Source organism: Hypanus sabinus, chromosome 9, assembly GCF_030144855.1.
Source record: "Hypanus sabinus isolate sHypSab1 chromosome 9, sHypSab1.hap1, whole genome shotgun sequence".
Lineage (NCBI taxonomy): Eukaryota > Metazoa > Chordata > Chondrichthyes > Myliobatiformes > Dasyatidae > Hypanus > Hypanus sabinus.
The window spans coordinates 37,723,256-37,750,051 of record NC_082714.1 but is presented as its reverse complement, the minus strand read 5'-3'; the positions used below and the strand labels follow the sequence as shown (position 1 = coordinate 37,750,051).

Below are 26,796 nucleotides of genomic sequence, written 5' to 3'. Positions count from 1 at the left end.
ATCCAATGACAGGGAAAAAGTTGAAACTTGTTTGACTTGATGGAAAACTTGATGTTACTGTGAATACCTGTTATTGTCAATTGCTCCCCAACCCCTCTCCCAGCGTTTCAACTATTGTGCTAAAGAGCTACTGAATAATTCGGAACTAACCTTACTTAGACAAGCTATTCATGTGTAGCTAAAGAAAACGCTAGAAAAAAAATGTGATAACTGCAAAGCAATAATTTACAGAATATCACTTGTGCAATCTTACTTCCTTAGAAATTCTAGAGCACTCTAACTAAAGTAGGGCAGAACCAGAAAAGACGAGGCATTGCAGACTGGGATTTGCAATGGAAGGCATCAGAGGGTACAGTCTAACCATGTCCTGGCACTGTTGCAAATTGGTGGATATGTTTAGAGTGTTGCGGTTTGGGGTGGGGTGAGGGAAAGGGAGGATCTGGCATATTTAGTGGAAGAGGGTGGGAAGAATGGATCTGAGAAGGAGATCTGATATTGTAGAGGGTCTATTTTGTTGCAGTTAAATGGTGGGTGGAAGAGGAGGAATGGGTGGAGTCTTAGGAATGAAGATAGTTATTTTGCTTGCAGGTATTCGTAGTCAGTGTAAGACCGTGTTGTCACTGGAGGATCTAATGACTAGTACCTGAACATCTCAGCAGATAGAATGTTCCACAGAAATTATTTGAACATTACATCAGAACGTAAGGGTCAGTCAGGAGAGGAAGAATCTGCACAAAGTTTCTGTCTGCTGTGGTTCAACTGGCAATTGTTACAAAGAGGATTTAATCTGGATTAAAAATTTATTTTTTTCTTTTGCTGTCTGCTGCAAGGAACAGCAGTATGATATCCAATTTTTATTCATAAATCTTGTTTCCAGCTGAAGGGGTCTATTTGTGCATAATATGCCTGGTATGGGAACTGTACTTCCCTCAATTGCAGGGCTCTGCAGAGAGAGTGGTGTGGACAGCCCAGCGCATCTGTAGATGTGAACTTCCCACTACTCAGGACATTGACAAAGACAGGTGTGTAAAAAGGGCCCGAAGGATTATTGGAGACCCGAGTCACCCCAACCACAAACTGTTCCAGCTGCTACCATCTAGGAAATGGTACTACAGCATAAAAGCCAAGACCAACAGGTTCCTGGACAGCTTCTTTCACCTAGGCCATCAGACTGATTAATTCATGCTGATACAACTGTATTTCTATTTTATGTTGACTATCTTGTTGTACATAATATTTATTATAAATTACTATAATTGTACATTGGTCATTTAGATGGAGACGTAACATAAAGATTTTTATTCCTCATGTATATGAAAGAAGTAAGTAATAGAGCCAATTCAATTCAATTCATATATTTAAATGTTAACACCGTCTCTCAACTTTAACAACCATCTCTGAAAATTTGGTGGATGATCCACAGTAATTGATTATCCTCTTTTTAAATTGCTTTTCCATGGATCTTAGATCATATGACAATAATTCATAGGGGCAGAATTAGGCCATTCGGCCCACTGACCCTGCTGATTTACTACCCCACAACCCCATTCTCCTGCCGTCTTCCCTTCACCTCTGACAGCCTTACTACTCAGGAACCTATCAACTTCCCCTTTAAATATACACAATGTCTTGGCCTCCATAGCCATTCTGTAACAATGAATTCCACCAATTCACCATTCCCTGGCTAAAGAAATTGCTCCTCATCGATGTTCAAATGGGACATCCTTCTATTCTGAGGCCTCTGATCCTAGATTCTCCCACTATAGTATACATCCTCTCTACATCCACTCTATCTAGGCCTTTCCATATTTGATAAGTTTGAATAAGATCCCCCCCCCCAGATCAAAAGCCCATAAAACTGATACATCTTGTTATCTTTGATAATATACGGATTTTAAATATTTGATCACCATGGCAAATAAACTTTTCTATTGTGCCTAATTGGAATTGAGAACCTTATCAATAATACATTATTATACCAAAGTACCTAAGAGACTCCTGGATAGGTACATGGAGCTTAGAAAAATAGAAGGGTATGGGTAACCCTAGGCAATTTCTAAGTTAAGGACATGTTCGGCACAGCTTTGCAGGCCGAAAGGCCTGTATTGTGCTGTAGGTTTTCTATGTTTCTAAATTCACATTGTTATCAAACATGTCTATATTGGGATTATATCCCTTAACTAGATAAGGAACAATGATTATTTTTATCTCCAGCAAAATTACATTATTTGTCTGATTATATTTAGGGAAGTATTTGAAGCTCATGAAATGATTGTTTCTTTTAGAAATTCAGTACTTAGTTTTCAAGAAACTAACAATAGCTATGCAATTTGATAACATACCTCTCGTTTGTGTAGTCTTCACTGCTGCCTCCACCGGCTCCCCCCAGCCCCGACGTGTCTTCGCGGATACACAAAAAACATACCATAATTCAGCGTTCAGATTGGTTGCCCAATATTGGCGGGCATTGGAACTGACTTCTATGTTGAAGCATTTACTTGGGTCTTTTGCCAAATGGTAAGCTATTCTGTAACCTGCAAAAGCCAAAAATGAGATCAAAATTGCAGATCAATAAGTCTAACATATTGAGCAGAATGACTGTGTTAAATGAATACCAAGATAAATCATAGTAGAAACTTATCATTATACAACCCAGATCCAAGTTGTAAATTCATGCTATTGTTACAGTTTAATGAAAAGTATTTAAAACAATACAACAAATTTCACGTCACATGCCAGTGATAATAAACCTGATTCTGATTCTAAATTACATATTTAGAGCATCCTAACAGTTTAATACAGATTATCACATTATAACATGAACGTCAGATGTTCATTTGCATTACCCCAATTTTCTCTTCATACTGAGGCACCAACCAACTTTAAGTACATTCTCTAAACTGGATCTTATTGCAATGTGAACCCAAAACAGAGCAATATTAGGTAATTAACTCTAGTGTTTTGCCCCTTCAGATGTGTTATACTTCGGCTAGATGGCAGAAATCTTAGTTGCCTATTCCTGTCTTAATCCCAGATACGAAGGTCAATTGTAACATCCTTATTGTACCCCTGACTGTGATTGTTTGTCAAGGCACAGACTACAAACAAAACCGAACACTTGTAAATTCTGACTCAGCTTCATGGTGTCTAGTGCACTCACCATTTGATCCACAGACACAACTGTGATGAAGTGCACGAGTTGTTGCACCAATTCAGTTATAAAATTTCTTACATGTATGATGTGACAGAGGAAATTCTTTGTTCAAGAATTACATGTATTCTCAATGGGTCAGGGGCAGAATGACAAATGGTGATACTTTAAATATATCAGGACAAAATGGACCAGTGTTATAAAGACGGCAGAGCGGAGATGAAGCAAGAGTGGGCCAGATACAAAATAGTTTGATAAAGGCAGATCTGTTATGCAGGGATTGTCAGCAGAGATTTCTCACTGTGAAGTGGGGGAAAGCTGACATTTCCCTGTAAAGTAAATGTGCACAGTTGCAATATGTTTAGCATGTCCTGTACATGCTGAAGTAAGGCTGTATATGAAATAGATTCATTGAGTAATTTTGGGTACTTCTCCTATATCTACCTCTTTGGTCCCAGGATATTTTTGCCCATCATGCCTAATGTGATGCTGAAATATCTGATTCATTTCTTTAATCAACATAATATTTGTCTAGCAGCAGCTGACTCAAGTACTCTTAATGTAAATTTAAATCAAGAAGACAGTACTCCTAATATTGAGGGTTTGCTTTCTGTACAGATAATACACATCAGAGCTGTTCCACAACTGTAAAAGTACTGCAGAGGAATGTTCTTGCAATTGTCAATTACACAAGTAGAGGTGAAACTGCTTCTTGTCTTTACTGAGTTATTTCTGCAACTTATATTTTGCTTTATATTGTTCCTTTTGTTGTGTTCAGCTCCATTCTTTTTTGAGAAATCAGTCTGATACGTCTTAATGATAGACTTCAAAGCTAAAAAAAAAAACTGTATCTTAGCAAAGAGCAATGTACAAAATCCCCTTTGTTGCAGCATGAGAAAACCTTTTTGCCATTCAAAAAGCACTAAACATTCAGGCAGTTCCAATGCAGAAGACTGAAAACCCTTACCTTATTTGCATAAGGTCAAAATTGAGACAAATCTAAAAAAGATTAACACTTAACAAAGCAATATATTCAAGGGACACATTGTGAGTGAGGACCTATAAAGATAAAAAAAAAACCTTTGCCTATTCTATCACTAAAGTGGAAGGCAACTTAAACACTGTTTATGGTACACAAAGTTCAAAAATTCAAAGTTCAAGTTGAAAGTGAATTGATTACCTAAGTACATACATATCCCCATATACAACCCTGAGATTAATTTTCTTGCAGGCATTCACAGAAAATTCAAGAAACACAATAGAAGCAATGAAAGACAATCGTCAACAGCATGGACAAACAATCACTGTGCAAAGGACAATTAACTGTGTAAGTTCAAAAAGAAAAAAAAGAAATCATAATAATGAATAAATAAGCTATAAATATCGACAACATGAGATGAAGGGTCCTTGAAAGTGAGTCCAAAGTTGTGATGGGGCAAATGAAGTTATCAACTCTCGCTCAAGAGCCCGATGGTCGAGGGGAAATAATTGTTCCTGAACCTGGTGACGTAGGTCCTGAGGCTCCTGTACTTCTTCTTGATGGCTACAGCGAAAAGGGAGCATGGCCCAGATGGTGTGGGGTCCTTGATGATGGATGCTGCTTTCCTGCAACAACGTTTCGTGTAGATGTGCTTAATGCTGGGGATGGCTTTCCCTGTGATGACCTGGGCCGTATCCACTACTTTTTGTAGGACTTTCCATTCGAGGGCATTGGTGTTTCCATACCAGTCTGTGATGCAGCCAGTCAATATACTCTCCACCACACATCTACACGAAATTTCTCAAAGTTTAGGTGGCATACCGAATCTTTGCAAACTTTTAAGAAAGCATGTTTTATTTGTAATGTTACTTACTTGCTGGACCCAGGATAGATGCTCTGAGATGATAACACTAAGGGGTTTAAAGTTCAGATTCATATTCAGTTTATTGTCATTTAGAAACCATAAATACAGTGCAGTTAAAAAATGAGACGACATTCCTCCAGAATGATATCACAAAAGCATATGACAAAACAGACTACACCAGAAAATCCACATAACGTTTGGCAATCCCCAATCCAGAGACCGGAGAGGCTGCTGCGTATTAATATCGCACTACCATCTAGAGTGTTCCCCGGAAAGGAGCTCCAAATCCACCAGACAAAATAAGACCAAAAACTAAAGCTACAAGACCTGCACAAAACCACATAGTTACAACATATAGTTACAACAGTGCAAACAATAGCATAATTGATAAAAAAACAGACCATGGGCACAGTAAAAATAGTCCAAAGATGTTAAAAGACTAAAAGTTCAAAAGAAATCACCACACAGTTTCCACAAATCCTCAGGGTCCCAATAGACTCGTCATCCCACGCCGGCAGCAGAAGGGAATACCCCCGCTATGGACTTCCATGGCGCCGCCCAACTCAGCCTCGCAGATGCAGCAGACAATGAAAGCTCCGTCGAACCCAGCCTCACAGACACAGCACACACTGAACGCGACCTGATTACAGCAGACTTCGAGTCTCCGGCCATCCCCTCCGGCACAGCTTCTCCGAGCACCATCCTCTGCTGAGCGTATTAAGATGCCCCTGCCAACGGCCATCGGCAACGCGACCCCGAGGACTGGGGGCCTGTTCTTCCCAGCAGAGACCCGGATCTCACAGAAGTTGGGACTTCCACAAACAGAACTGGATTACAGGCCTCCAGTTTCCTCCTCCTGACGTCAAAAATCATCTCCTTGCTCTTTCTGACATCGAGTGAGAGGTTGTAGTTGAGGCACCACTCAGCCAGATTCTCAATCTCCCACCTATAAATATGTTGATTTGTCCCCACCTTTGATTTGGTCAACAACAATGGTGTTGTCAGCAAACGGAGCTGTGCTTAGCTTCACAGTCATAAGCATAACGCAAGTGAAATGTGGGCTAAGCACACAAACTTGTGGTGCACCTGTGCTGATGGAGATTGTGGAGGAAATGCTTGTTGTAAGTCTGAACTGACTGGGGTCTGCAGGTAAGGAAATTGAGGATCCAGTTCCACAAGGAGATATTGAGGCCAAGCTCTTGAAGCTTATTGATTAGTTTTGAAGGGACGATGGCACTGAATGCTGAGCTGTAGTCAATGAAAAACATTCTGATGTATGCATTTTTGCTGTCCAAATGTTCCAGGGTTGAGTGAAGAACTAATAACGTAGCATCTGCAGTTGACCAGTTGTGACTGTAGACAAATTGGAGCAGATCCAAATGGTTTCTAAGGCAGGAGTTGATACATTTCATCCTGAACCTCTCAAAGCACTTCATCGCAGTGGACATAAGTGCTAATGGTCAATAGTTACTGAGGCAAATTAGTACGTCCTTCTTAGGCACTGGTATAATTGAAGCCCGCTTGAAGCAGGTGGGTACCTCAGACTGCCAAAACAAGCGGTTAAAGGTATCGGTGAACACTCCAGCCAGTTGATCAGCACAGGTCTTTAGTACCTGGTGAGGTACCATGGCTGGGCCGGATGCTATTTGTGGGTTCACCCTCATGAAGGATGTTCTCATGTTGGCCTCAGAGACTGAAATCACAGGGTCATCAGGGGCTGAGTTAGTGGGAAGGTAGGCAAATGTGATGTTAACATTCATTTAGAGGACCAGAACATAAAAACAAGGATGTAATGCTGAGGGTTTATAATGCACTGGTGAAGCCTTGTTTGGAGTATTGTGAGCAGTTTTGGGCCTCTTATCTAAGAACAGATGTGCTCACGTTGGAGAGGGGTCAGTGAAGGTTCACAAGAATGATTCCAGGAACAAAAGGGTTATCGTATGAGGAGCATTTGATCACATTGGGCTTGGACTCGTTTGAACTTAAATGAACGAAGGGCATTCTCATTGAAACCTATCGAATGTTGAAAAATCTCGATACAGTGGATATATAGAGGATGCTTCCTATAGTAGAGGAGTCTAGGATCAGAGGGCACAGCCTTAGAATCGAGGGACATTTATTTAGAATGGAGACAAGGAGGCTACGAAGAGAAAGCAGGAGAATGGGGTTGAGATGGAAAATAGATCAGCCATGAAGAAATGATGGATGCGACTTGATGGTTGGAATGGCCGAATTGTGCTCCTATCTTTTATGGTCTTATGGAAAGTAATCCTGACCTGTGTGCTGCTCTGCTAATTGCAAACATCTGAAAGAATCTGCTAGCCGATTTGGGCGTCTCGAAGTGGATAACCAAATCACCTCTGGAACTTTCAGTGAGAGAGAAGAGCATATGAGATGATAATTAAATCAAAGGGTCAAGAAGGTTCAAAAATTCATTTATTGTCAAAGTATGTATGCAGTATACAACTCTGAGATTCTCCTTCTCCAGATACCCATGAAACAGAAGAGAAAACCACAGAAGTCAGTTCAACAGCAAACCAGAAATAGGAAACTCACCCTACCCCCAGAACAAAAATAGAACGGCAACACGATAATCAACCCCCTCGCACAAAAAGTGACAAAAACATCGACCCCAGATCCCCCTCCAACCATGCAAAATGCAAAAAGAACATCGACTCCCAAACCCCCTTGCCAATAAATCAGTGCATCGCAATGATGGCAGCTCATTTTGATATTATTTAAATCTTTAATCACAAGGCAACTCATTAAACATGTTATCTGGGTCTATTTGTTAGACATGAATGGAGCTGGATAACATTTGTACAATAAATATATTAACAGTGCAGTACATTTTATAACCACTTAGTGTCACCACAAGACAGTATGTTTGTTCTATTCCTTTTTATTTACCTATTAATTATTTATGTAGCGTACTGTGTTGCTCAAGGCAATTACACTTTGCTTCACCAAAGCACTCATTTTAGCAAGACTTAGTACTTCCGCTGGTCTCTAAATGGAGGCTTGTAAAAAACTGCATTTGCATTATTTGGCAAAGAACAATCCTGCATTTATCTGCAATCCAAGTATTTATCTGTTTTCAATTTCTTTAAGCTGGGTGCAGAATGGCAATAGTTCCAATGGCAAAGTTCTTTGCCCATCTTTTCTATATTTCCTTTTAGATCATGTATAAAGGCTTCAAAGACATAATACAAGGGGTGATTGAAAAGTTCGTGGCAGAAGGAGTCAATTTTAGAAAACCTAGCACATTTATTTTTCAACATAGTCCCCTCCTACACTTATACACCTAGTCCAGCGGTCGTGGAGCATACAGATCCCTTCTTTGTAGAAGTTGGCGTCTTGGACCTCCAGAAAGTGTCCACAGCAGGGGTGATTGATAAGTTCATGGCCTGAGGTAGAAGATGAGTTACACAGCTCTCGTTACATGCACATGCAGTGCAACTCTTTGAGTGATTATGCAGAAAGTTTGAAGTTAATAACTTTTATGGTATTTCTGTTTCAAATAATTGAAAATTGCAAGTAAGCACTGTCTGAGAAAATGGACAACATCGGCCTTTGTGCAGTCATCCGTTACCTCGGTCTCAAGGGCGTATCGCCCAAGGAGGTCCACGAGGACATGGCGGCAACACTAGAGGAGGGTGAAAAATAAATGTGCTGGGTTTTCTAAAATTGACTCCTTCTACCTTAGACCACGAACTTATCAATCACCTCTCGTAAATAGAAACAAAATGTCACAGAGGAACACTTTAAAAAAGAAACTCTTAGCAATCATAACAATACTTATTCATTAGAAAATTTCACCAGTTTACATATTCTTTTGCCTTACCTAGAATAATACCATTTGGGTTCTCTGGTGTCTGCCAGACTACCCTCACTGAACTTAACTGGACTTCCGGGAATATCAGCTTTATGGGAGGACCTGGAACTGATAACATTAAAGATTGAGTCATAATGAAGTCCTTAATCCTAACATTAAACATAATTCAAATATTTACTTTATTGCCTATTGATTGTACATTTAAAAATAAATCTGTTCTTCACAGTCTTCATTAAATTTTCAAACCAACATGGACTGTAGTTTACAACCCTAAAAACGATCAATAGCATCACTCGAGGGAATGCAAACACAGAGTAAAGTCACATATCATGCAACTTTACCATAATACCATAAGTATTATTTCAATTATTTGATTAATATTCTTGGCTTTAATGATGATTTGTAACAATTATATCTTCTGACAGTACACATTTCACAATTCTACATTTGGAATTCAGTAAATAAATTGCTATTACGTGGTGCATAATTTGAAGGAATACCAAAATGCTGTTCCAAGGCCAGTGGGGAAAGAGGTCTAGATGCAGCATTACCCTATATAATGAGCTCCAGATCCTGGCTAATCTATTCAGGGTTGTACTGAGGGGGAAGATAAACTACCAAATCAGTTCTGGCACTGAAATGAACCAAAGTAATCCAATCCAGGCAACGTCCAGATGAATCGCCTCTCCACTCTCTACAGTGCAACCACAGCTTTCCTATAAAGTGGTGACCAGAATTGAATACAATACTCTAAGTGCAGACAAACTAATGCTCTGTAAAGTGCAACATACCTACTCAACCAGAACTGTGGTCAGCCTTTGACAAAAGCCTTCAGCAGATTACCGAATTATAGTATCATAGAAAACTTATAACACTAAAGGTAGTTGTTCAGCCCAGTATGTCTGCGATGGTTGAGAAAGTGTTTCCCAACATAATCCTACCTTGTAGCGCTAGGCCTGTTGGTCACAGCTCTTTAGCACACAGTTGAGTACTTGTTGAAATTGATAAGGATTTCAGTCTTATCTTTTTAGCATTGAGTTCAAACCCACATTGCCCTTTGGGTGAATTTTTCTTCTTACATTCTAGCCTGTACTCTTTGCCAAGCATGATGAGTGATAGTGAAGGTGAACGATAGTGGCCAACACAACAGTGCATTCTTTTGACATGTGAAGTACTGACTGCATCTTTCAAAAGTGCAAATCTTTCAGTCCTTCAACGTTTGAGTTAATGTTAGGTCTATACTGTCTTATCTCATCAAACCGCTGTACTTCACAATAAGATGCTTAAGTACACCACCAATTTCATACAATTCTATGAGAGAAACATTGACTTCAAATTCAATTGAATAACAGCTTATTTTTTTCTAGCTCTACATTATTAGACATCAATTTAATTCGAGTAAATCACATTTATTACAGTTTAAAGGTTAAAATGTGTCACTTGTGACGTTTGTGATCCTGACATAACTTTATCATTAGGATTATGGTGTTAACCCTGTACAGTGTGCTTTTCGGAGTACTGAGAGGGAAATTGGACTGCACTGCCCTGGGGAAAGCTGGTCTTGGGTACTCCAAACCCAATATAATCGTAATCACGCAATGTTAAATTTGGTAAGCATTCCAGATCCTGACCACCAGTCTGCTACCTTTCGCTCTGCATGTTATATAGCTGATGCTCCAACCCGTCTGCAGCAGAACTAGACTGTGATCCATACCTCCTCTACAAACGGTAAAATTAAAGCTTTGTCTCCTTACATCAAATGATGTTTTGCTTTATCCCTACACTCTTCCCACTAAGACCCTCTCTTCAGACAACAAAATGTGACATCCTACTTTGTGTCACCGCCTCTTTTCCAGCAGCTTTGTCCTTACATTTCAAGTCTCTTCTCCCAGCCATGTATCCTCATTAACTGCTTCCTCCGTCATCAGAAACACCACCACCACATCAGCACCATACCAGTACACTATATCTAGGAACTTACCTTTTATCTAATCGTCAAAATTAATTAAAAAAACACATACCACTACTTGTTCCAGTAGTTTAACTTAAAAAAACTACTTAAAACTACTTGTTAGTTTTTAGTTTTTAGGCTCTTTCTCAGTAATAGCATAGTGGTTAGCACAATGCTTTACAGTACAGGTGACCCGGGTTAAATTCCCGCTGCTGCCTGTAAGGAGTTTGCACGTTCACCCAGTGACCGGGTGGGCTTCCTCCCACAGTCCAAAGTCGCATGTTATGTTGAAAGTGTTTAAGATGTTGGTGAGGCCTAATTTGGAGTATTTTGTGCAATTTTGGTCATTTACCTACAGGAAAGATGTAAAAATGATTGAGAGAATGTAGGCTAAATTTACAAGAATGTTACTGGGTTGAGCACCTGAGTTACAGGGAAAGCCTGAATTGAACCTTGACTTTGCACAAGATTCTTTCAGTTATTAGCCTAGAATGTAGAAGATTGAGGGCTGATTTTATGGCAGGCGGGGGGGGGGGGGGGTCAATTTCAACATTTAAAAGAAATTTGGATATGTACATAGATGGGAGAGGAATGGACGGCTATGGTCCGGTGCAGGTCGATGGGACTAGGCTGATTAATGGCTCAGCCTAGTCCAGACGGGATGGACCAAAGGACTGTTTTTGTGTTGTATGCCTCTTATGTTCTTCTGTTTTATGTCTCAAATATTAAAACTCACTTTGCTCAGCGCCCATCTGAGAGAAATTTCTTACTCTGCACCTACGTTCTGCCCTGGTTTCTATCTTATTTGTTCATATTTGCAGATATGCAGAGATCAAATACAGACTTCTACTACAGTGTATCTGTGGTGTCTTCCAATCTCAAATAATGAAATTGTTCATGGTTTGGTCTGTGGAAAAAGAAACCTTGTCTTTGCACAAGACTCTTTCAGTCATTAGCCTAGAACGTGCATGAGTAAACATTAACAAAATATGCAACTCATTTCTTGGGCTCTTTGCATTCAAAAACTTCTGAACAAGATGGCTGAAATTTAAAATGTCAATATCCAGGTATTTTATGTTAGCATGGAGCTACTTTTAATTCTTCAGTGTTTAAGCAAACAAGTTATCTTAATGCTCTAAAGAATAAATTAGTTGGGACAGTTGCAATCTCAAAACCATATTCGTCATACACTGCATATCAGAAAATAGATGAGGCTCGTTAGTATATCCTAGTGTGGTTTGCAGTAAATGTTAGATTCAATATATTCATTAAGCACTGCAGCAGACCAAAGCTTTCAGAAAAATGAAGCAGTCAGACATCTAAATTGGTAGATAACATAGTCAGCTTTGTGAACTAAAGCTTGACAAAGCGAATTGGAGGGAGGGCAAAGGCTGTGGTTCCTGCCTCTCGGTGGGAAAAATGGCAATGTGCAGCAAAAAAGCCAAACGCCGCTTGACCCCCTGGGTTCCTCCAGCTGTTTGTTTTTACTGCGAAATTTAGGTGTGTATTGGAAAGAGAAAGGTTTCACTTTCTAAGTTACTGTCAGTTAAGTTTGCAAGCTTCATTGAGGGCATGATTTATATAATATACCCTGTGTGCTGTTATGAAGAAAAATAAGGCAACTGTATTACAAAGGGTAGTAACACAAGGTTCTCTTGCAGATGAAATACTGCAATGAAATTAAAAGGTGATAATGGAGACAACCTCAAAGAGTGTATCATCTGCTGCGAGCAATGACACTTGTTACTAAATGTTTTCAATCCCATTAAGTGGTTTGATCAGTCCCACAACCACTAAGGTTTTGAAAGTTGTACCAGTTGAGAGCAGAAAAATTACTGTCGGGACCAGAGCAAAATTGATCTAGATTGTTCCTTTTGCTTGCTGCTTGCGATATTTGTGTGGCTGAACTTAGCCCTAGGACTGGAAATGCCCTCATTTTGAGAAACACTGTTGTCCATGAGCAGTGGTCTGTCTAATCTCAGTAACAGATGCTGAGGTCTCACCTTTCAATCTTCATGGTCTTTTGAGAGTGTGCTAATAGAAGAAGTCTGTTTTTAAACAGTTTGAAAGTGTTTTCAAAAAGCCAAACAATTTAAAAACAGGCAAAATAAGAGTAAAATAACACAATAAAAATAGATAAAATTCAAAAATCTATATTAACTTTAAAACACATTTGTGTTTTAAATTAACTCAAGATATTAATAATTTAAAATAAAGTTGGGGGGGGGGGGGAAGCTAATTTGCTTGCATTCACCATATTAGTCCAGGATGTCAATTCCATTCAAATGAATTGGGTCACTTAGCACATACAGCTCTGCTGAACTAGATATTCAACTTATGATACTTTGCAGTCAGCAAAGTAGTGGTAACTATTAACACTGATGTAAGAAGCTATCAATATATAATTATGTAGAATGATTACTTTTAATTTGAGGTCACATTGGAGGGCTTCCTGAAAGACACGGAAAGAGAAGTGGGAGTAGATAACTGTGTCAGATTCATTAATCACACGTACATTGAGACAGATAGTGAAATGCATCATTTGCGTTGACAACCAACAAGACCAAGGGATGTGCAGGGAGCAGCTCACTAGTGCCACCACACATTCCCATGGCAACTGAACATGCCCACATTGCTTGGCAGACCAACAGAGAACACCGCAACAACTAAACAACAGCAGCAAAACAAGCCCCTTTCCTCCCTTCCACCATTCCTGCCTACCGATCCGCACGCATGGACAGTCCCCCAACTCTCCAGTTTCCCATCGATTGGGAACAAGTCCCAAGACCTGAATGCAGGGCCACATCTCACATGTGTGATCCAAGACAGCTGAAGCAAACCCGAATGTAAAGCTGCACTGCTAGCGGCAGACATTACTTGATGCATAACACCCTCACCAGTCACTTATCAATAATTTCTCTCAGGACTCCTAACATGCACGTACTCTCCCACACTCGCTAACACTTTGCACCACCAGATCTTTCAGCTTATACAGACTGCCAGGATTCTTTTTGACAGGGACTGTACCTAAACATGTGTGGCATTCATTAACATAATCCATCCCCCCTCTCCCCCCATAAAACAAGTTGCTTCAAAACCACAAGTAGAAGGACTTCTAGAGTGAGGAAGGGGTATAGCAAAGGCTGCCATAATTACAATAGGCAATATTAAGTCCGTGGGGCATTCCAGCATCTTTTCTGATTGACCAACTACCCATCTCTCCACACTCACCCCCAGTTCTCTTATCAAATCAGCCCCATTTAACCCTCCTCTTTCTCTGCCCCACCCCTCACAATCTGCCCATCATCTGCACATTCTTCCATGAGGTTTCCTCCCTCATCTCCTTCTCTTTACTCCACAGTCCTCTGTCCTCTAACACATGCAATTTTTCTTCAACCCTTTGTCACTTCTACCTATCACTTCCCAGATTTTTAAATCCTTCCCACTCTCCCCCTCATCTTGATCCACCTGCCAGCTCATGGTCTACCCCTTCCTTTTAATACTGGCTACCTTTCCTCTTTCGCTCCAGCTCTAATGAAGGGTCTCGAGCTGAAACATCGACTGCCCATTTGAGCACAGATGCTGCCTGACCCACCGAATTCCTCCAGCATTTTGTGTTTTGCTCCGGATTTTTAGCATCTGCAGTCTTTCTTCTGGGTCCAATACCTTCCTTTCTTTTCTCCAGTCATCATCAGCGCACCCAGCAGCTTTCTTCATTCACACAGGCAAGAAGTGCAGCTGCTCAAGTTACTGTAGAGTCATTGAAAGATTAAGGCAGAGTGACTTGGAAAAAAATGATCAAGGAGTTGTGTGCCAAGGGACAAAGACAAATTCAAATGTGAGTCTATTACCATGTGCACAAGTGCAATGAGAAACTTACTTGTGGCAGCATAACAAGCATATGACATCACATACACAGACATATAAGAGTAGGAAAGGGGGGCTCAGGAAAGTCTTGTTGGAGGTGGTGGCAGCTTTGCGAATGGGGAAAGCAAGTATCAGCCACATCACTGGACACTGCAGTGCATGGCATTATTCCACCGTCCATTATTGCAATTATAGGGTCAGGAATGAAAATCACAGATTTCTCCTCAATTTTTCTTGTGATTTGTATTGAAATTGTCTTCTATGGTGCAGATAAAATTAATATCCAGTTTCTAGACCAACCCTTCTAATTAGTATGTGATCAACTAAGTAACTCCACTTAAGTGCTGACATTTTGGCCAAGTGGAGTTCTCTACTGCTGATTTACTCTGGACTAAGCTACTGACCACAAACCCACAGGCGCTAGAGATACTCTCCGTAATCCCTGTCAAATTAAACATTTTCAAGTTGGTTTAATTTTACAGTCACTGTTCAAACCAAGGTACAATTTTCTAAATAAACAAATGAGCAGTGCAATTTCCAAAACTAACATCAATCTCCAACACACATCAGCTTCACAGGAATCTCCCTTGTCCCCATCAAAGCTAAATCATGCCTGACCCACTTTTCAATACCATGGACGATTCAAATGGGTTGAAATTATTGCGATCTAGTTGAATTGTTTCCTTACTCAAAAATGGGATTAAAACTATTTCCAGATAGAGTGCCATCATTTTGCTGATCAGACCCGTTCATTTCTGCAGCAAAATACATTTGTGGGGTAGAAAGTGTTTTCAATTTAAAACACGTTATTTGTCCATTGACAATGATGGAAACCTTAAAACCATAAGACATAGGAGCAGAATTAGGCCACTTGGCCCATCGAGTCTGCTCCAACATTCCATCACGGCTGATTTACTGTCCCTCTCAGCCCTATTCTCCTGCCTTCTCACCGTAACCTTAGATGGCATGACTAACCAACAACCTATCAACTTGAAGATTAAATATAATCAATGACTTGGCCTCCACAGCCATCTGTGGCAACAAATTCGACAGATTCACTACCCTCTGGCTAAAGAAATATCTTCTCCTCTCTGTTGTAAATAGATGTCCATCCAATCTGAGGCTGTGCCCTCTGGTCCTAGACTCACCCATCTTGGAAACATCTTCTCCACATCCATTCTGTCTGGGCCTGTCAATAGTCGATAGGTTTCAATCAGATCCCTGCACCCCACCACCACTCATTCTTCGAAACTCCAGCAGGTACAGGCCCAGATCAATCAAATGCTTCACACACGTTGCCCCTTTCATTCCTGGAATCATACTCTTGAAACTCCTCTGGACATTCTCCAATGCGAGCACAGCTTTTCTTAGATAAGGGGCCCAAAACTGCTCGCATACTCAGAGAGTAGTCTGATCAACGCCATAGAAAGTCTGAGCATCACATCCTGGCTCTTATATTTTAGTCCCCTCAAAATGAAGAGTAACATTACACCTGCCTTCCTCACCACAGAGTCAACCTGCAAGTTAATCTTCAGGGAATCTTGCACAAGGACTCCCAAGTCCCTTTGCACCTCTGATCTTTGAATTTTCTTCCTGTTTAGAAAATAGTCCACACTTTCATTCCTTGTACCAAAGTTTATGACCTAACACTGCAGCCTTTCTGACTCCTAGGCACTTCCTGCCCTTCCACCTACCCTTGTATTGTCTGTAAACCTGGCCACAAAACCATCAATACCATCATCCAAATCACTGACGTATAACATGAAAAGAGGTGGCCTCCATAACAACCCGCGTGGAACACCACATGTCACCTGCACCCTACTGGAATAGGCACCCTTTATTCCAATTATTTGCCCACCAGCCAATCTTTTATCCATGCTAGTATCTTTCTGTAATACCATGGGCTCTTGTTCAGCAGCCTCGTGTGCAGTGTCTTGTCAAATGACCTCTGAAAATCCAAGTAAACAAAATCCACTGACTGCCTTGTTTACCTTGCAGTATCTTAACTTTACCCACAAGGATTCTACATCTTCTGATTCTATGTTACCCCTTCCTAAGGATTTGATTTCATTTTTTACCAACAGAGCCACACCACCTCCTCTGCCACATGCCTGTTCTTTCAATACAAGGTATATATCCTTGAATGTTACGCACCCATTATGATTTTATTTCAGTCGTGTCTCAGTGATACCCACAATGTCATACCTGCCAATCTCTAACTGTGCTACATGATCATCCACCTTATTCCCTCTACTGCGTGTATTCAAATATAACACCTTCAATCCTGTATTCATCACCCTTTTCCGTTTTGCCTCCATGTCACACTTCACCTCATCCCAGTGACTGCAATTTTGCCTTATCATCTCCCAGTCTCACTACTCTCTGCCTTGACTTGGGTACCAAATGCCCCACACTCAGCCGTATCACTCGGGCTTAAACCCTTCCAAACAAGAGAAAATCTGCAGATGCTGCAAACTCAAGTAACACACACACACACACACACACACACAGAAGGTGCTGAAAGTGTTGCAGGTCAAGCAACATCAATGGCTCCTTCACCATTCCCATTTCCCTCTTTCTCCTCATCTCCTTCCCTATCCATCACCTCCTTCTGGTGCTCCTTCCCCTTCCCTTTCTTCCATGGCCATCTGTCCTCTCCTATGAGATTCCCCTTTCTCAAGCCCTTTATCTTTTTTTCCAATAGACTTCCCAGCTCTTTACTTCACCCATCCCCCTCCTAGTTTCACCAATCACCTACTACCTTGGATTTCTTTCTCCCCTCCCCCCACCTTCTTACTTTGACTTATCTTTTTTCTCCAGTCCTGATGAAGGTCCTTGGCCCAAAACGTCGACTCTTTTCCATAGATGCTGCCTGACCTTCTGAGCTCCTCCAGCACTTTTTGTGGGTTGCTTAAACCCTTCCCAACAGTTTTAGCAAACCTGCCCACAAGGATATTGGTCTCCTTCAGGCTCAGGTGTAACCTGACCTTTTTGTGCAGGTCATAACTTTCCCAGAAGAGATACCAATGATCCAGAAATCTGAAATCTTGCCCCCTGCACCACTTTGTCAGCCACTCATTCAAGTGTACAACCATCCTGTTCCTGCCCTGACCAGCACATGGCGCTGGGAGTAATCCAGAGAAGACTACCCTGTTCTTCAACCTTTCCCCCAGCTATCTTCACACTGCACAGGACATTTTTCTCTTTTTTACCTTAGTCATTGGGGTCAATGTGCAACATGACTTCTGGCTGCTCACCCTCTTTCTTGACAATATTCTGCAGCTACTCTGAGACATCCTGGACCATAGCACCTGAGAGGTCATACACCATCCTGGCTTCTCCATCACAGCCACAGAATCTCCTGTCTGTCCCCCTAACTACAGAGTCTCGTATCGCTACTACTCTGCCTGACTTTGCCCTTTCCTGCTGAGCCTCACAGCCAGCCACAGTGCCTCTGGCTTGGCAGATCATCTCCCACACCAGTATCCAAAGGGGTATAGCGGTTGCCGAGGGGAATGGCCACAAGGGAACTCTGCACTGGCCGCTTCCTTCCCTTACTTCTTCAGGTGGTCCCCATCCACTATCTGAAGCTTGCATTCTCGATATGACCACCGAGTTTTCAGCCTCTTGGATGGTCCTCAGTGCATCCAACTTCAACTCCAGTTCCTTAACCTTGTCCATCAGGAGCTGAAGTTGAGTGTATTTCCTACGGACACAGTCAACAGGAAGACCGGAAGGCACCCTGAAATCCCACATCTTACAGGAGGGACATCCCACTGCCTGAACTACCATCCTGCCTACACTTGTAATGCCTGTAACATCTCAAACTTAAGTTCTAGCCCAAGCCAACTGAGCCAAAGCATAACCACTCTAACACTGCCCACTCACATAATGGCCACTCTGCTCAAACTCCACTTCTCTTTATTAGTCCTTACTGATTAGCTTTAGCTATTATTAACCCAGGCAATCTCCTGCCCCATTGTCAAGTCCTGGCTGGCCCTGCTCACCTCTTAAGACTGGCACAGACATTATGTTCAAGAGGGTATGGGATTCGGAAGCACTGTTACTGAATATTAAGTGAGAGCAATGTGCATTCCAAGCACCAAAAAGGTAAGTGCACATAATTGTACCAGGTCTTTTCAATTCATTAAAAAAATTATGTAAGCATTGGTTCTGTGTTTTTATCAGCATAACTTCAGATTCTTCATCTCTTGCATGAAGATCTAATATTGGTGATGTGTTTACCTTTCTTTTTGACAATTGGTGTAATCTTTCAACTAATAAATTTTGCTTTTGCCAGACTGCCAGGCTGAACCCATGGGAACAAGAGATAGATTTTGGCATTGAAACGTTCATCAAACATTCTGTCCCTATCCTAAAATCTTTATATTGAGCATTTCTTTTATACAAAACTTGAATAAAACCCAATACGAACAAACGATATGGCTAACGGTGCTGTGAAAGTCAGAGGTATTTCCAGTTGAATCAAAGATACTACATCTGTTTATTTCACTACTGTTAATCTGGTTCTTCATCCAGATTGAATCAGAATAAAATTCAGACAAACCTTGACACCTTTGAAGATAAATTTAAGTGCAGAACTGTATTTTTCAAGAGACAAGTGGTAGTGACAAAAATTCAGCCAGGGGTTATCAGCAATGTTGTCAATGGCAACAAAATGGCATACATTACAGATGTATTCCTATGGCTTGGTTTGAACTAGTCTGTGGCTTTCAAGGCCATCAGCAGATATTTCATTTGATTTACTGGGATCTGGCAGACTTGTAGAAAGGCTGTCAAAAATAGATGACAGCACAGGTTTCCGAATAAATCTCCCTGGCAAGGTTCAATTTCTTCAAAAGTCATATTCATGAAATAGCCTGATTATGGCATTAAACCTTTGTCACCTGCCAAAAGACTTATAAAAGGAAAATAAAAAAATACTTTGCTGCAAGAATTTTCCCTTTTGGTTTGTTGTACTTATTGTTTTACTTTGAAGAGGTAATAGATGCATTTTACTTCTTGAGTACTGAAAATTTTTTTGTATGAGCCTTAAAAATGGTAACTTATTTTTTAATATCTATTATTTTTTTTATCATACATTTCATATGCTGCTATGGGCTAAACGAAGCATAATTGTGATTGTTAGGTGAACTGGCCACAATGATATTCACGATTCCACAAAATGCTGTAGTTGAGATTGAACGTTCTGATGGAATAATTGCTCTATGAGAATTAGTGCACTACCATGTGGCAATTCCAAGTTGCCACACTGATTTAAATGCCAGTTATAGTTAAACACCAATTTCACAAATGCATCTGCATCTGAATTATATGCTAGTGCTGCTTTTGTTTAACAAAACTACTTTACATAACATAATTATCTCTGAAGACATTACAAAAATATCTTTTCTTTCCTGAGCTTTCAAGAGTTAGAAGAAAGCAGCTTAACTGAAACAAAAATTGGACATATCAGCAGTTTTACCCTGTGAAATCGAACATGATTTAATCAGTGGAACAATTTGAAATGAATCACAATTTTTAATGTTCCAAATAACAGCTTCAAACCTCATGGGTGTTTACAATCAATAAATATCCAAACGGATTTGCATATGCAACATTTCCATTCAATTAGATGATCATTAATGATTATTCATAAATGTTAGGCCAAGTTTTAAATTACCTGCTGCCCACTTGTGCCAGTCAGATCTTAATATTAAATGTTATCAAGGAAATTAAGTTAAAGGAAAAGTCTGCTGCTTAATCTTACTTAACAAGGCTCTTCAATGTTTGCCAATTTCCAAAGCTTAAATTGAAGAACCCTCCTACTGTACTTAAAACTATTCTTACATTTCAATGAATATTTACTTGCTATCACTCACAATGCATTCAGTGGCCACTTCATTAGGTACCTCCTGTACTTAATAAGGTGGCCACTGATGTACGTTTGTGATCTTCTGCTACTGTACCCATCCAGTTCAAGACTTGATGTGTTGTGCATTCAGAGATCGTATATGCACTACACTACTGTTATACATGGTTATTTGAGTTACTGTTGCCTTCCTGTCAGCTTGAATCAGTCTGGCCATTCTCCTCTGACCTCTCTCATTAACAATGTGTTTTTGCCCACAGAATTGTCACTCACTGGACCACTTGTTTATCGCACCATTCTCTGTAAACTCTAGAGACTTGTTCATGAAAATCCCGGGTGATCAGCAGTTTCTGAGATACTCAAACCACCCTGTCTGACACCAACAGTCATTCCACAGTCAAAGTCACTTAGATCATATTTCTTCCCCATTCTGTTGCTTGGTCTAAACAGCAACTGCACATCTTGACCGTGTTTGCATGCTTTTAGGTATTGAGTTGCCGCCATATGATTGGCTAATTAGAAATCTGCATTTGCGAGCAGGTGTAGTAGAGGTGTTTCTAATGAAGTGGACACTGAACGTTTGTCTCTCACACACAAATTGCTGGAGGAACTCACTCAGCTGGCCAGGCAGCATCGATGGAAAAGAGTACAGTTAACGTTTCACGCTGAGACGTCGACTGTACTCTTTTCCATAGATGCTGCCTGGCCGGCTGAGTTCCTCCAGCATTTTGTGTGTGTTGCTTGGAATTTCATCAACTGCAGATTTTCTCTTGTTTGTGACTGAATGTGTGGCATTATGCCAATGTGTATCACAATCTCTTAAAATAAATGCATAATCTAGCTGTGTACTAAATTTTCCCATGGAACATGGAAACCGTTGGCAAAATAAGCCATTCTGGACCTGCCTTTTGTGCCAGGTGCATAGTGGTGAGCTGTTGTTTTGAACTGCTTCAGTAGGACTGTGACTGTGAATGAAGGAGGAGCAAATTTCCACATCAGGAAGAGGTAGTATTGCATGCACTTGTAATTCATGCTTCTCCAGACTGATTGCAATTATACTTTTGGTAGCTGCTGTCAAAATGGTGTTTCTCACTGGGGGAGGATGAAGATAGGTGTGGTGTGCCATTAAAGTGGATGAAATCAAACTTCTTCAGTATTAACAAGGTTATTTTGTATTTCTCTAGACAAGTAAAAAGGATAAATACCAAAAAGGTTTCAGATGCTGGAAATCTGTAATAAAAGTACTGTGCTGGAGAAACAGGACTAGTCAGGCAGCATCCAAGGAAAGAGAAACAGTTAACATTACAGGTTCAGGTCCTTCATGAGAAATGAGAATTAATCTGTGAATTAAATTAATAAAGTGGTAGCACGGAAGCACAACGGTTAGCACAACGCTTTATACTACAGTTCAATACCCGCTGCTGCCTGTAAAGGAGTATGTATACTCTGTCCCCGTGACTGCGTCGGTTTCCTCCGAGTGCTCTGGTTTCCTCCCACAGTTCAAAGATGTACCGGTTGGTGGGTTAATGGGTCATTGCAAATTGTCCAGTGATTAGGCTAGGATTAAATCAGGGGATTGCAGGGCGCCATGGCTCGAGGACCAGAAGGGCCTGTTCCGTGCTGCATCTCAACAAAAATTTTTGAAAAAATTTAAATCACATATTCAGGGTCATGCGAGTGCAGTGCTCCACAAAGCCACCACCACAATCCATGGGTCTGGTATAACCGGCTTCTATCAAGTACAAATATCACCCTTTGGCTCCGTGAAACTTCCCCAAGAGGACGGAAGAAAATTGGGAATTGGACAATTATATCAGAGTGTCTACTATTGTCTAATATCACTGTCTATTGCATTAAGTTTGTCCATGCTTATTGTTCTACCTCATAACTGGCAGTGCAGGAAGACGAGGAGGGAAGAGCAGTTTCAATCGACAAGACAAAAGAGGGCGAATACCATGATGGGGATCACACTGAGAGTGCCTGAGTATGTAACATTAGTTAGCAGAAACTTCACTTAGTTGACTTAGCTCATTTAAACATAAAACTCTCTCCCATTAAAAATTTCAATCACATAAATAAGCCAATACCAAAGTTTAACATATCCAGTGGATTCCAGTTAATTGGACCATCAGTTATTCAAGGAAGCCACTTGCTTGGAACAACTCTTAAAGAAGAAAAGGTGAGAAAATAGCAGGGATTTTCTTTGTTTATTTGGGACACTATGCCACTTAATTGGGGCAGGAGACTGTTGCCAAACAGCTTCTAACTAGTGCCAGTCAGGTGCATATGGTGTGGCTGTTAAACACCATGCTTAGAGCAAACAATTTTTAAGTGGCATCAGTTGCGTGTGTTTGTGTTCAAAAAGCAGTGATATTTGTCACTGATAGCTGGTGAGAAATAATCCGTAAGACAACTCAGAACTGTTTTGCTCACTGCAGTTTTAATCATTCAAACTTAGAGATGCCAGAAACAGCCAGGAGTGAAAATGAATGGATTTCACTATTTCAACAATTTAGGAACTACAAAGAATTTTAAAGTACTGACAATCATCTTGAATGTTACCTTTGGTCCTCACTTGACACTCAGCTCTCATCTATGGCTTCTTGTATATATTTGCATGTGACACTGCTTCGACAGGTGGGCTAAACAGGTGAAAGTAGCCAGCGCTTTACGTACCCTGATGAGATAGGGACATGCCTGTCCTAACATGTGAAGTCAGCTCTGGCAGTCTAGGCAGGTGAGATCTACAGTGAGATACAATGCCTCATGGAGAATGTTGACGAGTCACAGAAGTAGTCATGGTACTCCACTGCAATCAGGGAGGTTCCTACTTGTCATGTCCACTCGTCCTACTAGACCTTGACTTCCGAGGTTGAGAGACTGGAACTGTCCCAGTGCAATGGCTTTTCCACTTTAAAAGCTCTCCCACACAGGATTCTTGTCATCGTGGGAATCAAAGGACAACCACCAATAGTATAGGTAGTGTTCCAATTTGTTCTGTGTTTCATTTAAATACATAATTTGTTACTAGGTTAAATGGTACTTTGCCTTTTTTATACCTTTTTAACCATTTCTTTGGAACTTTGGCTAGTTGGGGCATCGATTAATTGGGCCAAAATATATTGGTCCCGTCCTGTCCAATTAACTGGAATCCACTGTATTTGAGAATAAATATCCCGTTTATTATCAGGTTCAAAAGCATCATTAAAACAGGACATGACTCTTACATTGAAAAATGACCATAGATTCATCTCTGCAAATGGAACTTTAGCAACAGACTAAATTATGTCTTTACATTCCTTATGATGTATACAAGACAGTTAGTGTATGTACATGTAAATTATCCAAGTACAAACATATTTCTGTGCTGATGTTTCCCAACCGTGAGGCATTCTGCGAATTAACATTATCAGTAAGATCACCCCCAACCCGCCCCCTCCCCATGGCTGTGTGTGATGTTTTAGTGACAATAGCTTCTTCCAAGTGGTGTTTCGGAAAATAGCCTGTCGAGGACTGAGACTGCTTGGGAGTCAGAGTGTAAATATCAAAAAAGAATAACAGTGTATGATAAATAACAGGAAATGTTTTTCCATTTCCTACTTCCTTCCAAAGGAGTTGACTATTTTCATGGCTGCTTATTAGGGACACCCGAGCAGTTTGGGTTTGGGCGTGCCACTTCAGGTCAGAAAAGAAAACTCATACTGAAATCATTACTGGATTTTTCAAGCTTACGATGCGTTAATGACACAACGTCCGATGGTCATGTGTAATTGTTTACAATGCTGATTTAAAGTCATTTGTGCAAAATTCTTCAGCACCGTGGAGGCCTGCAAGAACATTACAGCAAACCTGAAATGGAGGATTGAAGACTGATTGGCTTCATACATCCTGAACTGCTGCAGAGAAGAGACTCAGGTATCTATCTTTTACCAGACAAATGTCCTCCATAAATTTCTATCATTTCCGCTGCGCAAACCCACTCAAATCTTTGCTGCTGATGTTTTTGGCTCCCTTGCAAACATCAGGCACCCACGTTCATGATCACTTGCCCATCCACCCTCTATTAATACACTCAGCGCTCTGTCACCTGCCAGTCCTGGAGAATTTACAAAGGAAGTCTACAAGGATGGTGTTGGGATTGGAGAATCTTAGCTGTGAGCAAGGCTGGGGGTGTTTTCATTGGATCAAATGATCAAATAAGGGGAGTTTATAAGATAACACGAGGCCTGGATGGGAAACATTTAAAGCAAATGTTTTGTCTAGCAGAGCTAGAAGCTGATAGTGCTCTAGAACTCTGCCCTTTGGGCTGGTGTAGGTAGATTTCGAAAGTAATTGGATGAGCACAATAACCATCACCTCACTGTGTGTTGCTGCATTTGCTCAAACAAAAAGAATCTTTATATGGAAAATCAAGATATGGAATGCTCAAAATTTAAAATTGCATTTCATAAATATGTGTTACTTTATTAACATCAGGATTGGTAGCCTGGAAGAATGAGATCATGTACCATGACCTGTAATACAGCAAACCTAAAATCAGGAAGTGTGATTAGGTCAGATTATCCTTTTCCACCAGCATTTGTATGAACCTTTGAAAGAAATATATATTGCAACATACCATCATCTTTTGTCCTCTCCATTAGAGCTGGGAAACATGGTACTCCATCCCCAATCCTGGTAAATGCCAAAACTTGAATCTCATATTGAGTGTATTTCCTCAGACCGTTTAAGACAACAGAGTGTGTAAAATTTCCTTTCACTAGATGCGTTTGTGTAGATTCAGAACCTTTCTCTTGGTACAGGATCTAGGACAGGATATATATGTATGGTTTAGCTCCACAAGTTAAAGTGCACATTTTCATTTCATACATATTTAAATTTGAAATAAACATCTTCTTTACTTCACAAAATTTTTGAAGTATCTCTTAAAAGTTTAATTTCATAACAGTAAATAAAGATAAGTTGAATCAAAAAATGTTATCAGACAAACAACTGTTCTTCAATTGCAAGATCTTAGAAACAGGACTTGAAGAAGGAAATTGCTTCTCCCCGAGGCAAAAATTAATGATGATGAACCAAAGACTCTAAGTAAGGTAGAGAAAATAAACCACAAACAAAATCTCAATATAAGAAGTAGCAAATATGAGCAGTGAGTGAGATGGTAATGAGGAGAATTTGGTGCTGTCAGAGATACTTTATTCAAATGAGATGTTGAATTAAGGTTCTGTCTATCAGATAAGATGAACAAAATATTTCATGACACTTTTCAAAAAGAGAGCAGGTGAATTCTTTCAGATGTTTACCCATTTTTGATACTCGTTAGTTAATTAACTGTTTAGCAATTCACTGATGTACACAGGATCTAACTTTGTAAATATTCACTTGCTATATTTACTCACACAACAGAATGATTGCTCAAAGCATCTAATTCACTGACTTCACTTCGGAAGGTCCGATGATGTGAAAATACATACATAAAGTTACTTTGATGTTAGGATTAACAATCATACAATGTGCTTTCTCTGTCAAAGTCAATCCCTTTCTTTAGAAGGGAAGGGGAAGAAGAGAAGAGTGGCAGTGAAAGGAGATTGATTAGTCAGGGAAACAGACAGGAGATTTTGCTGATGTGAAACAGACTGCCGGATGGCATGTTGCCTCCCAGGTGCTATCGTCAGGGATATCTCAGATCAGGTTCACAGCATTCCAAAGGGGGAGGGTGAACAGCCAGGAGCTGTGGTACATATTGGTACCAACAAGTAGGAAAGGGATGGTCCTGAAGAGAGCATATAGGGAGCTAGGAGGGAAGCTGAAAAGCAAGACATCAGGGGTGGTAATCTCTGGTTTGCTGCTTGTGCCACTCACCAGTGAGGGCAAGAATAGGGTCATTTGGCAGATGAATATATGGCTGAAGAATCAGTGTAGGGGGTTAAGGTTTCAGATTTGTTGATTATTGGGATGTGGGGAAGTATGACCTGTACAAAAGGATGCGTTACACATGAACTCAGGAAGAACCAATATCCTTGCAGGCAAGTTTGCTAGAGCTGTTGGGAAGGGTTTAAACTGGTCCGGCGGGGGATGGGAACAAGAATGATGGGTCAGTAGAAGGGACAATTAGTGTAAAGGTAGACACCGCCTGCAAGGAAGGACAGATAGTTGAAAGGGCATAACTGCAGTCAGTTCAATGGGTTGAAAAGTGTCTATTGCAATGTGAGAAGTATGAGGATCAAGGGTGATGAACTTAGGGCATGGATCTGTACACTGAGCGATGGTTTTGTG

At 40.5% G+C, this 26,796-nt stretch overlaps 1 protein-coding gene across 2 annotated transcripts in view; it reads right to left on the bottom strand.

Moving 5' to 3' along the window:
• Window positions 1-26,796, bottom strand: part of sdk1a (sidekick cell adhesion molecule 1a) — a 781,818-nt gene that overhangs the window by 104,552 nt on the left and 650,470 nt on the right. For both annotated transcript variants that reach the window (XM_059979483.1, XM_059979484.1), the window contains exons 27-29: window positions 25,139-25,325; window positions 8,840-8,938; window positions 2,343-2,534 (exon numbers count right to left, since the gene is read on the bottom strand). In XM_059979483.1, the coding sequence (XP_059835466.1) occupies window positions 2,343-2,534; window positions 8,840-8,938; window positions 25,139-25,325 (478 nt within the window). The remainder of the gene's footprint in view (window positions 1-2,342; window positions 2,535-8,839; window positions 8,939-25,138; window positions 25,326-26,796) is intronic.